This window comes from Zalophus californianus, chromosome 12 (genome assembly GCF_009762305.2).
Source record: "Zalophus californianus isolate mZalCal1 chromosome 12, mZalCal1.pri.v2, whole genome shotgun sequence".
NCBI classification, from domain to species: Eukaryota; Metazoa; Chordata; class Mammalia; order Carnivora; family Otariidae; genus Zalophus; species Zalophus californianus.
In genome coordinates this window covers 24,504,787-24,518,320 of record NC_045606.1, presented here as the reverse complement: position 1 = coordinate 24,518,320, position 13,534 = coordinate 24,504,787, and the positions used below count along the sequence as shown (strand labels likewise).

The window sequence follows — 13,534 nt, the reverse complement described above, 5'->3', positions numbered from 1 at the left end:
TTTAAGAGTCTTTATAAGATACTAGACATGATGAGACATATATGCAATAACTACCAAATAATAATAGCCAACATTTAATGGAATGGGCCAGGCACCGTTCAAAGTCTTTCTTTTAATCCTCGCAATAGTGCTACGAGACGGACAGTATCGTCACCATCCGCATTTTTAAGATAAAAAACAATCACTAAGAGAGTGAGGAACTTACCACAGCTGCCCTGCTAGCAAGTGGGAGGTGGCCCACTCTCTGTCTTGTCTGATAAAACATGCCATCTCAGTAGGAAGAATTCGGTAAATGCTAAGGATACCCACAAAAGACAAAGAAAAACACACTGCAGCTGGGATATTTAAGAAAGTTTTGATAGATTTGTTGGCAACTACATTAGGTCTATGTTAACTTTTTCTTTATTTTATTTCAATGATACTGAAATTGAAATAAGTTATACCCTTTTCCTCTTTTAGCCTTTGACCCCAAGTACATGTGACTCCCTTCTTATTCAATCATCTTCCCATCTTTTTAACCTGGGAATCATCTACTCACCCTCTCAAGTGACAGTGCAGATGTCATTTCTCTGTAAATTCTCGTCTGCCCGCCCGGGGCTAGGCTGGCTGTCCCTCTTGGTACACCGGAAACACTGGCATATATTGTATTGTGTCTGTAACTATGACTCTCCCTTACTGATTGGAAATACTGGGTAGTGTCGTTATTCACTGTGCTCAGATCCATATCTAGGCTCTTACTAAAGTTGAACAAGATCTGAAAAAATTCAAACCAAGCATGAGAATCTGTTCCAAGTGATTGTCAGAAGTTGAGGGTGGGACGCGGTAGATGGTGAGTTTATTGATGCCTTTAAATTAATAATATTTTTATGCACATATTTTAGAATTTCATTTTGATTAAATTAAAATATTTTGATGTTAAATATTATATTAATCATCTACTTAAGCAAAACATAAACTAGTGACAATTAAAATCCATACTGCTGTAGCAATTAAAAGAAAATATACAGCATGGACTCAAGCATCTCTTATTCCTTTAGATTTTTTTAATGTACCAAATTTTAATTAAAGTTAGAGAAAATAACACTTGTTAGAAAATAATTCCAGATAAACTAAAATTTGATCCCAGTAGTCATATATCATAATAAAGTAATGTTTATAAAGGAAATACATTTTCATGGTGGGAATATAGCTAATTTTCTGCCTCACTAAAGAGACTATAACCCACCTCCCATTTCCCTCTCTGTCCCTATATATTCACATTCCTCCATGCTCCATTTATTTCTAAATGTTAATATTTTATTCATACTCTAAATAAATTGAGCTTACACAGTAGCACATATGCTGTCAAACATATCCAATGAGATAGGGCATAATGAATGCACTAAGTAAATACTGTAAGAGATTGTTGGAAAATTAAGTAGGATTACATATATTTAAACACGTGCATTACATGCACACAGTGTCAAACTTTATTAATCGAGGAATATCAGTTTCCCTATTTATGTGACCAAAGGATCCCAAACTACTGGAAAATATATTTTCTTTAGAAATAATATTTATCAAAATACCCTGATTTACTGCTCACACCAAAGTAGTATAGGCCAAGAAGAAAAGAATAAGAGGGACTTTTTTCCCCATTGCATAGTCCGGGCCATGAAGAGTCAATATTTTTAAAGCCTTATGCATCTGTGCTCCAGGACATATTTTCAAAAACATCTATGTTAAAAATTACATAACAAATACATGTTCAATACAGAAATCTTTGAAGACCTAGAAGAGCATGTAAAAAGCAACGGAAAACAATTATCTTCTGAGCTCTTTCACCCTAGAGACTTAACCTCTCTGTGCTTCAGTTTCCTTGTCTGCATAATGGGCATTCTCATAGTACCTACCTTATTGGGTTGTTATGAGGATTAATGAGTTAATATTTGATGAGAGCTTAGTACAGTACATAGCACATGGTAAGTGGTATATTACTATTAAGTAAATAAAATAAATTCCATTACTCAAAAGTAATGGCTTAAAAATTGGGTGTATATTTTTGCAGCACTTTATTGTTTGAAATTTATAGGAATATAAATAAAATGGTATTATATTCTGCATAATGTTAACAGCGTGATTTTTCATTTAGCATTGTACCAGGAAGCAGTTTTAAAAAAGGACTAAGCAATTAAAAAAAAAAAATCCACAGTTGTAAACTTCACCGAAGGCTCATTCTCCAAACCTTTCGTAGATGTCTGCTATGGTCAGGACCTGTACAAAGCTCTGTTCAGGAAAAATGCCCTGTCCACTTCACCAGGCTTTTTCTGGCCACTGAAATAAAAAATACATGTGGAGGAATCCAGTATCTGACACTGTGCATATTTATTGTGTGCTAGACACGATTCCATACACAATTGCTCACAACAAATATTATCATCACCATTTACAGGTAAAAAGATTGAAGCACAGAGAGGCTAACTAAATGTCTCAGGTTCAAACAGCTACTGAAAGGTAAAGCTAGAGTTTGTACCCAGGTCAATTGGCTCTGAGATTTGTACACTTAAATCCACCTACTACTGCCCATCTGAAGACTGTGGCATGACAGACCAACTCTAATTGCCGCTCTGGTTTCATCACACAGTAATTCACTATCCCCTCTAGGCACCACTTCCCAAGTAAATCCTGTTCTGTCATGCCCCCAGTATTTTTGTTGTTGTTGTTCATGTTCTTTTTTTTCTGTCGGAAAGCTCTTTATACTTTTGCCTGTCAAAGTATCTAGCTTATTCTTCAAGTTCCAGCTCCAATGACACCCCGTTTCAAACTCTTACACCCACGTCAGCGTTATTCATTCTCTCTTCTCTCCTCCTGTAGCATATTTTTGAAAAAATATAACTCTATTATAGCATCTACACAGCCTCATATATTATGGTTTCCTTTCTCTGAAAGCGGAAATTGAATCTATTCATTTCAGTGTTGTTGGCACCATATACAGTGTTTACATAGAACGAGTTCAGTAAATATTTGTTGGATAGCATTGATATGATTGCTGTGGTCTAAATCAGAAATAATGTGGACAAAAACTATGGAAACAGAAAAGACCTAGGAAGTGATTTTCAATAATTAACTGATTTGTTTTTCCTTTGTGTTTTTCTTTGTGGGGATGGTTGGAGGGGCACACTAGGCATTATCAGGTAGTCTGGGAATCTGTTTCATGGTGAATCCACCCCTCTCTTTAGAAAAACTAGATGGTGGAGGGTAACCATGGTTCCAGACCCAGCACTTCATTTAACCTCTTTGGGACTCAGTTTCCTCATCAATAAAATGGGACTAATACTTTAATTGGAACATTGCTTTGAGGATTAAAAATACATAACATCAAAGGATTAAGAGCTCTGTAAACATTAATAACTTGTAAAAACTTTCCTCTACCCACTGTGGATTCCTCACCCAATGACAAATTATAAAGTGATTAAAAGTACAAGATTCAGTGTTAGACACATATGTGCTTGAAAATCTGTTTTACCTGTTTCTAGCTCAATGACTTCAAGCAAATTAACTAAAAAAGCTCTAAGCTCTATTTTTCTAAAAGGAGTTGAGTTGTACCAAACTGAATGAATGTGAAGTGCCCAAATGGCATAAGTAGATTCAATAAATGTGAGCTATAAGAGGAAAAATCAAACCTCCTGGGAAGTAAAACAGGTTAAATATGTAAAATGATCATTCCAAAGTCTAGTGCATGGTAAATTCCCAACAAATACTGACCATGATAAGTAGATATAAAATATGTAGAGAGATGGAAACATATACATGAAACAAGTATAATCTGTATTTGAAATATAGAACATATTAGTGCTGTCTTTGTTTTTACCAATACCAGTAATTCATGACAGTAAACTGTCCACAAAACTCAAGACGACATATAATCTATTATTAATAGAATTGAATTCATGTCTTATATGGGAAAATAGAATATACAGAATCCCAGAATGATTAAACTTTATGTGAAAAACATAAACACAAGTCGATAACCTAAACCTGGATGTATTATATAAACACCATACTTCATCTGTTCTTTTTCTACGGAGAAACACATTATCATCTACAGTTATGTAGTCAATTTCCAGGTACCTCTATAGACAGGTGTCAAGATACAGTGACACTATATATTTAACAAAAACTCTTGATGTCTTAAAAATAAAGTGTATAGTCTGGTCTGTAAGGATTAATTTCTTTGACAACAGAGCTAATGATTATTTCATAATAAAAACATGTATAAAATTACAACATATAAAAATAAGCATCTATTCGCTGGTGAGCAATAATATAAAAGGAGAATATTATGAGAAAATGTAAAATAATATTGACTTAAAATTAAACTTGACTTCTACTAAAAAAATTAACTTCTACCTTAGTAGAATTGGTTGTTTTTTTTTACTTTACTAATAATATAAATAATAAATATGCTTATAAAAAATTAGTAATATGGTACTTAAAAGAGTAAAAAAAAAAAGAAATATATGCTGTATGACTACCCATGGGAAAACCACTGTTACCTTTTAATATATCTATTTATAAAAAAATTTGTCCTGGGGCACGTGGGTGGCTCAGTTGGTTAAGTGACTGCCTTCAGCTCAGGGCATGATCCTGGAGTCCAGGGATCGAGTCCTGCATCGGGCTCCCTGTTCGGCGGGGAGTCTGCTTCTCCCTCTGACTCTCCCCCATCTCATGCTCTCTCTCTCATTCTCTCTCTCTCAAATAAATAAATGAAAATAAATAAAAAATAAAAATTTTGTCCTTATAACATCATTTTTATTTATTTTATTTTTTTAAAGATTTTATTTATTTGAGAGAGAAAGAGAGGGAGAGAACTCAAGCAGGGGGAAAGGCAGAAGGAGAGGGATAGGCAGACTCCCCGCTGAGCAGGGAGCCCACCGTGGGGCTCGATCCCAGGACCCTGAGATCATGACCTGAACCAAGGTCAGACACTTAACCAACTGAGTCACCACAGTGCCCCTTTAAAATCATTTTTATGATGTTTTTTATGAAGAAAAATGACTAAAGAAGACAACATTCAATATCAGGCTTGCTTAATTTGTAGTCAACAAGGGATAGTGAGCCTAGCAATATACAACATGCAATGATTAATTCACAGAGATCTACCTTTGATGCTGACCATGTTTATATACTTCTGCAAGGTCAGAGTCAACTTATAGTTACAATAATATTTTGCATTTCATTGAGTGAACAAATGACAACTTTTCCAATAGTGGGACGAGGAGCAGGTGAAAAGAAAACTGGGGAAGAAAGTATTTTAGGGGAATGGAGGCCCGAGAGATAATGATCGCATCACAATGTTGGCATGTGTTTACAGTCTGCTTTATTCACCCACTGTAAAAGCCAGTAGTGTTTGCCATTATGTGGTAATGATGATATGGACATTGTATAAGCACAGTTTCGTTCAAAATATGTTTATATAACGTATATGGGTGCGCACGTGTCACGTTTTGAGGAACATTTGAGGAAACAATTTGGTGTACTTTTCAATTTCTCAACTCCCTCAGATATAGAGTAAGTTCATAAAGTTTCAGAACATAAAAACTTACACAGTATATAAAATACTAAAATATGAGAGAGACATACCAATTTACTCATCCAAGTTGAACTACCTTCTCCCTGAAGTAAACCAATAGAATAAACCATGTTATTCTCTTGTTATCTCCTAACAACAACAAAAAAAGTGAGAGCAGGAAGGAAAATATATAGCAGAGTATGAGAGTACTACTTAGAAATAGCAATAAAAGTCACTGTATTACTAACTGCTTTTGTTCTTTCAGCATGGCTGTGGGAACTTCGTCCGTGTAATTCAGGCTTTCAACCGCACTCACTTGTATGTTTGTGGGAGTGGTGCTTTCAGCCCCGTGTGTACTTATTTGAATCGAGGGAGGAGATCAGAGGTAAGTGTAACAATTTTTCATTGTTAGTTTTGGTGTTAGTGTCAAAGATTTCTTAAAACTCTATTTGAATCTATAAAAGCTGTAATCAATCAAAGGTTCAAGCCCTTTTATTTATTTATTTATTTATTTATTTTTATTTATTGATTTAAGACACAGAGATACAGAGAGAGAGAGAGAGAGAGAGCATGAGCAGGGGGAGAGGGAGAAGCAGGCTCCCCGCTGAGCCAGGAGCCCAAGGTGGGGCTCCATCCCAGGACCCTGGGATCATGACCTGAGCCGAAGGCAGACGCTTAATGACTGAGCCACCCAGGCGCCCCCATTCAAGCCCTTTTAACTCAAAATATATTTCGTTTGGTTACTGTCCTCCAAGTTACTTAAAGTGTAGCTTTTGCCTTCAACTAAATATATATATTTCTGAATAAAAAAGCTGCAAAAGATAAAGGAAAGAAAAATGGTGTAATTTTATAATTATTTAGAAAAGGTCTTGGTACTATTTGCTCCAAATTATAGAAATATTGTAGTATAACCTCACTTTCTTAAAGCTATTTTAAATAATTTCTTATTTAACTTTCAAATTTGGTAAACTTTTATGAGAGAACTGTACGAGATCTATAAAGAAGGATGCCAAGTGCCTTTGCTGAAAAGAACTTTCTATAATTGATAGATCATACTTCCATTTTAGACCAACATTAGTCTACCCTAGACTTTTTTAGCTTTATTTTTACATTAGTTAAAATGATTTGGGGTTCTATGAACAAACATATTTGCTAAACACTAAGTATATACCTAATATGTATAGACAAATAAAGGCTGGTTGAACTTCACCAATGATATTTAAAACTGTGTTCTCTCAATTTGACTAAGGAAAGTATGCATTAGACCAAAAAGTTTTTCCTCCTTCCTTTAATCGAACATGTTGTTTTACTAAGTAGAAGCATTTTAAAAACTTAATTATTTCAAATTATCTTGCTTTGTTTTCCTTATGCAACTTAAATCTAGAATGTCCAGTTCTTAAAGAATGTCAATTCAATCTTAGAGATTAGAACTGTAAAAAAGATTAAATATTGCTACTGATATACCTTCTTAAGTTTATTTTCCTTTAACAGAGATTAATGTACTCTAGTACAAATATAATTGAACAATGATTCTCTTTATATTACTTTATTATTAATTTTTTTCAGACATGTAATTTATACACATATGTCTTTGGGTAAATAAAAAGTCATTTAAAAATAGCTGAATAATTATAAGTTGACCCCAAAATGAGGCATTTCCAAGTGGTTCAAGATGATATGAAATATTACAAGTCTTAAAGAAAAGGAAAGCTATGCTTCTTGGAAGAGTACAGTTGGCGGTATTGAGCTTGTCATTAGAACCACATGCCTGTGATCAATTGATTAAATAAACTCCTGCCCCAGACGTCTGCAATCTGTCAGACACTCCACTGAAGGCTGTGCAGTTCTTGTACAGGCCAACAATAGCATAGCAGTTTTCAGAGCACAGATTTCAAATAAAATCATTTTCCCATGTACAAATGGCCCACGATGTACTTCGAGGCTTAATTGGAAAGTTGGTCCAAAAAATAATCTCCTTTGGAAAACCAGCATGGAATAAAATTTAATCACTTTACTAAATATGAACTACTTTAGTCTCACTTCAAAAGATATATTTCAAAGGGGAAGCATTTCCATTAATTAATCTCTTTAAATAATACGTGAACATCTTAAGAGCCAATTTAAGTATGAAAAGCATTATGAATTTTAAGCTTTGTATGTAGTCGATTCAAGTCAAAGCGTTTCACCATAACATCATTTTTTATATATCTATAGTATATAAAAACATAAATATAGAATGCATAATCTCTCAAGCATCTACTATATTTGTTTTCTTTAGTTTAGGATAAAAGATCCCTGAGCATAAAATGACCGCATGATACAGAGAGTTATATTTTGAGAGAATTTTCCTTCTTATGAATCACTAACACTCTATTTTTTTTAAGATTTGTTTTTAAAGATTTTATTTATTTATTTGACAGAGAGAGAAAAAGCACAAGTAGACAGAGTGGCAGGCAGAGGGAGAGGGAGAAGAAGGCTCCCTGCTGATCAGGGAGCCGGACGCGGGGCTCGACCCCAGGACCCTGGGATCATAACCTGAGCCGAAGGCAGCTGCCTAGCCGACTGAGCCACCCAGACGCCCCTTACTAATGCTCTATTTTGTAATGACCAGAGGTAGTACTCACTGGTAACACCATGTGCTGGTGCTAAGATATGGCCTTTTTCCTGTATTTCAAACCAGTTTGAGAGTGAACCAAATTAGGGTGGCACAATCATTACTTATTCTCTTTTATTTCTGAGACACTATCTACCACCTTCTATCTGCCTGTCAAATAACAATTCATTGGTTCTCAGAGGTTATTTTATGAGCCTACTTCACATTTGGAACATCACACACTTTCATTATATCCTATGAGTCTTTCATTATTCTGTGAGACCGAGTCAGAGCTTTTCCAGACCATTTCAATGGTGCCCATCCAAAGAGCCTACGAATCCTTGCTACCTCAATTCCTAACCATGGTACTTCTCTTCTGTCCACTGTCTTCATTCTCTGTCTTCTGTTCCTAAAAACAGATAAAGCAACACAAGGATATAATGACTTGAAATAATGACTAAAACATTAATTTAAAAGCTATAATTGGTTAATTTTGCTGCACATTCTTGGAATAGTACTACATCTCATTTCTGGTTAATTTTATCAGATGTCTCCATACATTGGTTCCAGCAGTTGAATACTGTTTAAGCCCCTCAGTTATCAAGCAGATAACCTTACCTTTGAATGTCCAAGAATATCACAGGCATTCAAATTATTCCCCGAGCCTTTTGAAGCACATTAGTCACCAAACTTTTCTGCTTATGCATCTTTTCGTAGCTTTCCTTTTGTCAGAAGAAAAGTTGTGCATTTTCCTTATCAATAAAGTTCTTTGATCAATAACCTTCATTATTCTGTTTAATATCTTCATTTTCTTTCTCCCGTTATTTACTGTTTTTCCTGTTTTAAAATAGGATGTTTCTTTTCCTTAAAATCATTCTCAGATCTTTGACTTTTTTCAACTCTTTTTCTTTTTCTCTCTTTTACTTACCACAAAACTTCTCAGACTAGTAGGCTATATTTTCAGCTTTTATATTCCTGTTTTTCATGTAATTATTAAAGCTTTCTGATCTGACTTTCATTACCATCCATAAACTAAAACTACTTCCTAGTGACCAAGATTCCTCAGTGATCAGATTGATTCCCCTAATCAGCATCCTTTCTCCTAGACCAATCTATAACATGTTGGTCATGCCCTCTATTTTTCAATGCCTTTATTGACATCTATAACCATGACATCTATAACATTTTGCTATGCCTTCTTTCCTAATTTTCACCACCTACTCTCTTTCTGGTCCTACTTGTTTCTCTCACTGATCCAATCTACAAATTTGTATTTATTTGATGAGAATAATGGCAGAAACAAAATTATATCAGAACTTGTAAGCTACCTTTAAGATGTTGGTCTTTATCCTGTGTCAAAGGAAGAACAACTGTAATGATCTTAAGCAGAAAATGGCATGGAAAGGCATGTGTTTTCACTTGTGTGTTATGTTGCAAATGATTTAGGGTGGAGAGGGAATGAGGGTTGTAGTGAGATCAGTTAGAGAGTGGATGTAATAGGCCAAGAAAGAAATTATTTTAAAAGGTCAAGAAAGAAAGAGAGTGGCAATAAAGACAGAAAAATAGGCATTAAGTATAAAATAGTATAGTTGATATTTGTGGATTTGGCTATGTAAAAGAAAATTTACAATGACACAGATACTGATATTTTTGTTGTTTGTTTGTTTGTTTTAAAGATTCTATTTATTTGACAGAGACACAGCGAGAGAGGGAACACAAGCAGGGGGAGTGGGAGAGGGAGAAGCAGGCTTTCTGTGGAGCAGGGAGCCCGATGTGGAGCTCGATCCCAGGACCCTGGGACCATGACCTGAGCTGAAGGCAGACACTTAACGACTGAGCCACCCAGGCACCCCTGTTGTTTGTTTTGTATTTTTGGCCTTTTCAATTAAATATTTGACATGCGCTGAGTGAGAAACAACAAAGAGAATCATGTTTGAGTTTAAATTTTAAGCCTGGGCTTTGTTCTCTTGAGTTTGAGTTGCTGTTGAAAGATCCGAGTAGAAATATCAAGTAGGCAGTTGAATATATGGTTGGCTATATAAATGTTTGAGTCATTGTTTTATAAGAGTAATTGAAACCCAGGCAACGCATGGGTTTAATCATGCAGAGAGGGTATAGTGTGAAAAGAGAAGTGTGACTGTGGTTGACACTTGAGGGTCTCTTAATTTAATGGCAAGATGGAGGAAAAGGGACCTTCGAACATGACTAAGAAGAAACAGCCAGGAAAGAAGAAACCCCCAAGTAGAGGGCAAGAGACAAAAATGTGTTCATTCTGGGACTGAAAATAAGGCTTTTAAAAAAGGTAGAAATGGGCAACAATCTCAAATATCATTGAGAATCCAAGTAAAATGAAGTCTAAAAAATAAACACTGAATTGTGTAGCATGGTTGCCTTTAGGATATAACAAAGGGTTTCAATAGAACAATTGATGTTGAATACCCAATTGAAATGGATTGAGAAGAAAGTGAGAAGTTAGGAAATGGTGATATATATATAATTCTTTAAGAAATGTGATTCTCAAGGAGAGTAATGTGTAGGAGCTGAATGGGTTGTATTAATGATGATGTAAAGATTCTAGGTAATAAGATCCAAGAGAGAGGGGGGATAATGAAAAGTGTTAAGTTGCCTAAGAAGGCTGGATATGATCAGATCCAAAACATTGGTGGAATGATTGACCTTAAAGTAAGAGGAAGAGTTCCTCTCATGTGCTAGTGGAATGTATTAGTGTATATTCATTTATGTGTTTGGTAGTGAGAAATTGAAGATGTCTCATTTAAAGGCTTCACTTATTCTGCAATCATATGATCAATCATTTGTTAATCATATGATCTGAGAACAAGTTAGGTGATTTGACACTATATAGTGACAATGGTTTGAAATTATTAATGGAAGAACCAGCTGATAAGAGTGTCCTTGAAAGTTTACTAAGCAGTACAGAAGATCCATTTTGTGTTGGTGATCACAAATCTATATAACATTGCATTTACCTTGTTGGATCACCCTCTGCAAAATGCTTAGATGTTTGGATACAAGTATGGAGAATGTATAGATAGACATGCCCTTCTGGGTTGTGGTTTCGGTGAACAAAAATCACAGATTCAACCTATTTCTGAATTAAAAAAAAATCACAAATTCAAGGAACTTAATATTTCTGCAAAATTAGTGGAACTAAATAGCACAGAATCTAAACAGGTTAACAAAGAAAGTCAAGAAGAGAGAAGGCTGATGAAGTAGGTTCCTAGGAGATGGAATTGGAGAATTGTTGCTGTGTGCTTGAATTAGTGATTATTCAGGTAGACCACAGTCTTCCTTGTGACAAGATCTAGACTCGAATTGTGTGAGAAAGGATGCTGTACAATGGAGGAGTAGTTCAGTGGAGAGCAAGAGGTACCGAAGCAACTTAATCAGTTTCCTGCAGTGCCAACGCTCACATTTTTAGTAAAATATATGTTCCTCTCTGGCTAAACAATCACAACTGGCCTTACCAAATTTTATTGTTTTTCCTCAGTTATTTGTTTAGTTTAGTCATTGTATAAATATTGATTTTTTGGAAAGCACATAGTGAGGAGTCAGGAGACTGAATTCTAATTTTACTTTTGTCATTATTTAGCTACATGATCTTGGGCAAGTTATATTTTCCTCATCTAAAGAGTTAATTCATCGAAGAGGATCATTTTGTAAGACCTTTCCAAGCTAGAGGACTGTGATTCTTCTTAAGCTCTATAATTTCCTAAAATCTCAGGGATGTCCTGCCAACATATCAAATTCAATGTAAAAAAATGAACTAGTTTTATTTTCTTTAAGGAGTCAAAAGTTCAGAAGCATCTTTATTTTCTTCATCTTCTTTAACTACATCTGATTTGTAATTGATTGCTAAGCTCTGTTGATTTTTACTTTACAACTTCTCTTGTATCTTTACTGCTCTTACCATGATCTCTGAGATCCTGACATGTCAGATTATTATTACCTAATTCCTGGACTATTGCAATTGAAAGCAAATCTATTTCTTCAATCCACTGTCTGTTTTTAAAACTGCCATTCTCAATTTTCTTAAAACACCAAGGTAAGGCCCAATCTTCTTAAAGCAGTGTTTTGATCCTTTCATTTCCATACACAAAAATACTTTCCATACAGGAAAATTTTGAAAAACCTTAGCTTGATAATTAAGATCCTCCATCATCTAATGCAACCTACAAAAGTGAAAAATTTTGTCTTTGAATTTTAGTAGTAGCTTTTGCTAACTTTATTTAAGAAAAAGGTAAATATACCAACAAAATATTCCCTCTCCATTAGGCTACACTGACCATCATATTCCAAATTGAATCATTGCCTCTAATCCCTGGGTTTCCCAAGTTCCATTTTCTGCTTAATTTTTCTCCTAAACACTGAGCACCATCTAGCATATTCTACATTTTCTGTATTTATTCTTTTTATATTTATATTCTCCATCATTATATTACAAATTACTTGAGGATAAAGATTTTTGTCTATCTCATTTACTGTATTCCTAATGTTTTGTTGGTACGTGGCATATAGTAAATGCTCAATATATTCTTGTTAAATAAATATATGAATGAGTAAAAAACATTTTTATCTAAATTATGAATTCAACTTTGTTGAATCTAGCATAATGCTTACATAACAAAATTAACTGGTAATATAAATTTTATAAATGTCTTGATTATTTTGGAAATATTATAATCCTTGTATACATTATTTCTCTGTGGACAATTCTCTTCTTTTGGACAACTTTCAACATATCCAGTTTAGGTTTACAATGATCCTTGATTCCCAGGTGGTTTTTGCTGATATTGATTTTTTTTTTTTCCTGGTATTGATTTGAGAAGAACTTACTGGATCAGCTTTATGGGGATGGTAGTAGGATGAGAACTTTAACCTGCCGAAGTTTTCTTCTAATTTCCAGATGTTTTCTTCATATAGGCCAAGAAAGTCTTAATAAAGTAAATTGAGGAGGCATAAGGAAACAAATGGAAAGCATATTATTTACGATGATGCTCTGTTTTACTAAAGAACAAATTGGTTAACTAAATATAAAGTTATTTACTGTTGCTGTATTTGTATTTTTTCCATAATAAAGGACCAAGTTTTTGTGATTGACTCCAAGTGTGAATCTGGAAAAGGACGCTGCTCCTTCAACCCCAATGTGAACACAGTGTCTGTTATGATCAGTAAGTGGAAGATAAAAGAGGGAGGGGGAAGTACCAAATGAAAAGGAAATTAAAGAAAATAAATTCATGACATGGTATGCCCGTCAAGATAATAGCATGAATGATAGTCCATGAGTGAGGTAACAGGAAGTTGTAAGCTGAGAAATTGTAGTTTCTTGGTTGCAAGAATTCATGATTAAGTGATAAGCATGTATTTTTTTT

The 13,534-nt window shown here is 34.5% G+C and overlaps 1 protein-coding gene across 3 annotated transcripts in view; it reads left to right on the top strand.

Annotated features, from left to right (window-relative positions):
• SEMA3C (semaphorin 3C) overlaps positions 1 to 13,534 on the top strand; it is a 179,233-nt gene that overhangs the window by 90,202 nt on the left and 75,497 nt on the right. For all 3 annotated transcript variants that reach the window (XM_027574509.2, XM_027574510.2, XM_027574511.2), the window contains 2 exons: positions 5,817 to 5,936; positions 13,243 to 13,333. In XM_027574509.2, coding sequence (XP_027430310.2) covers positions 5,817 to 5,936; positions 13,243 to 13,333 — 211 coding nt within the window. The remainder of the gene's footprint in view (positions 1 to 5,816; positions 5,937 to 13,242; positions 13,334 to 13,534) is intronic.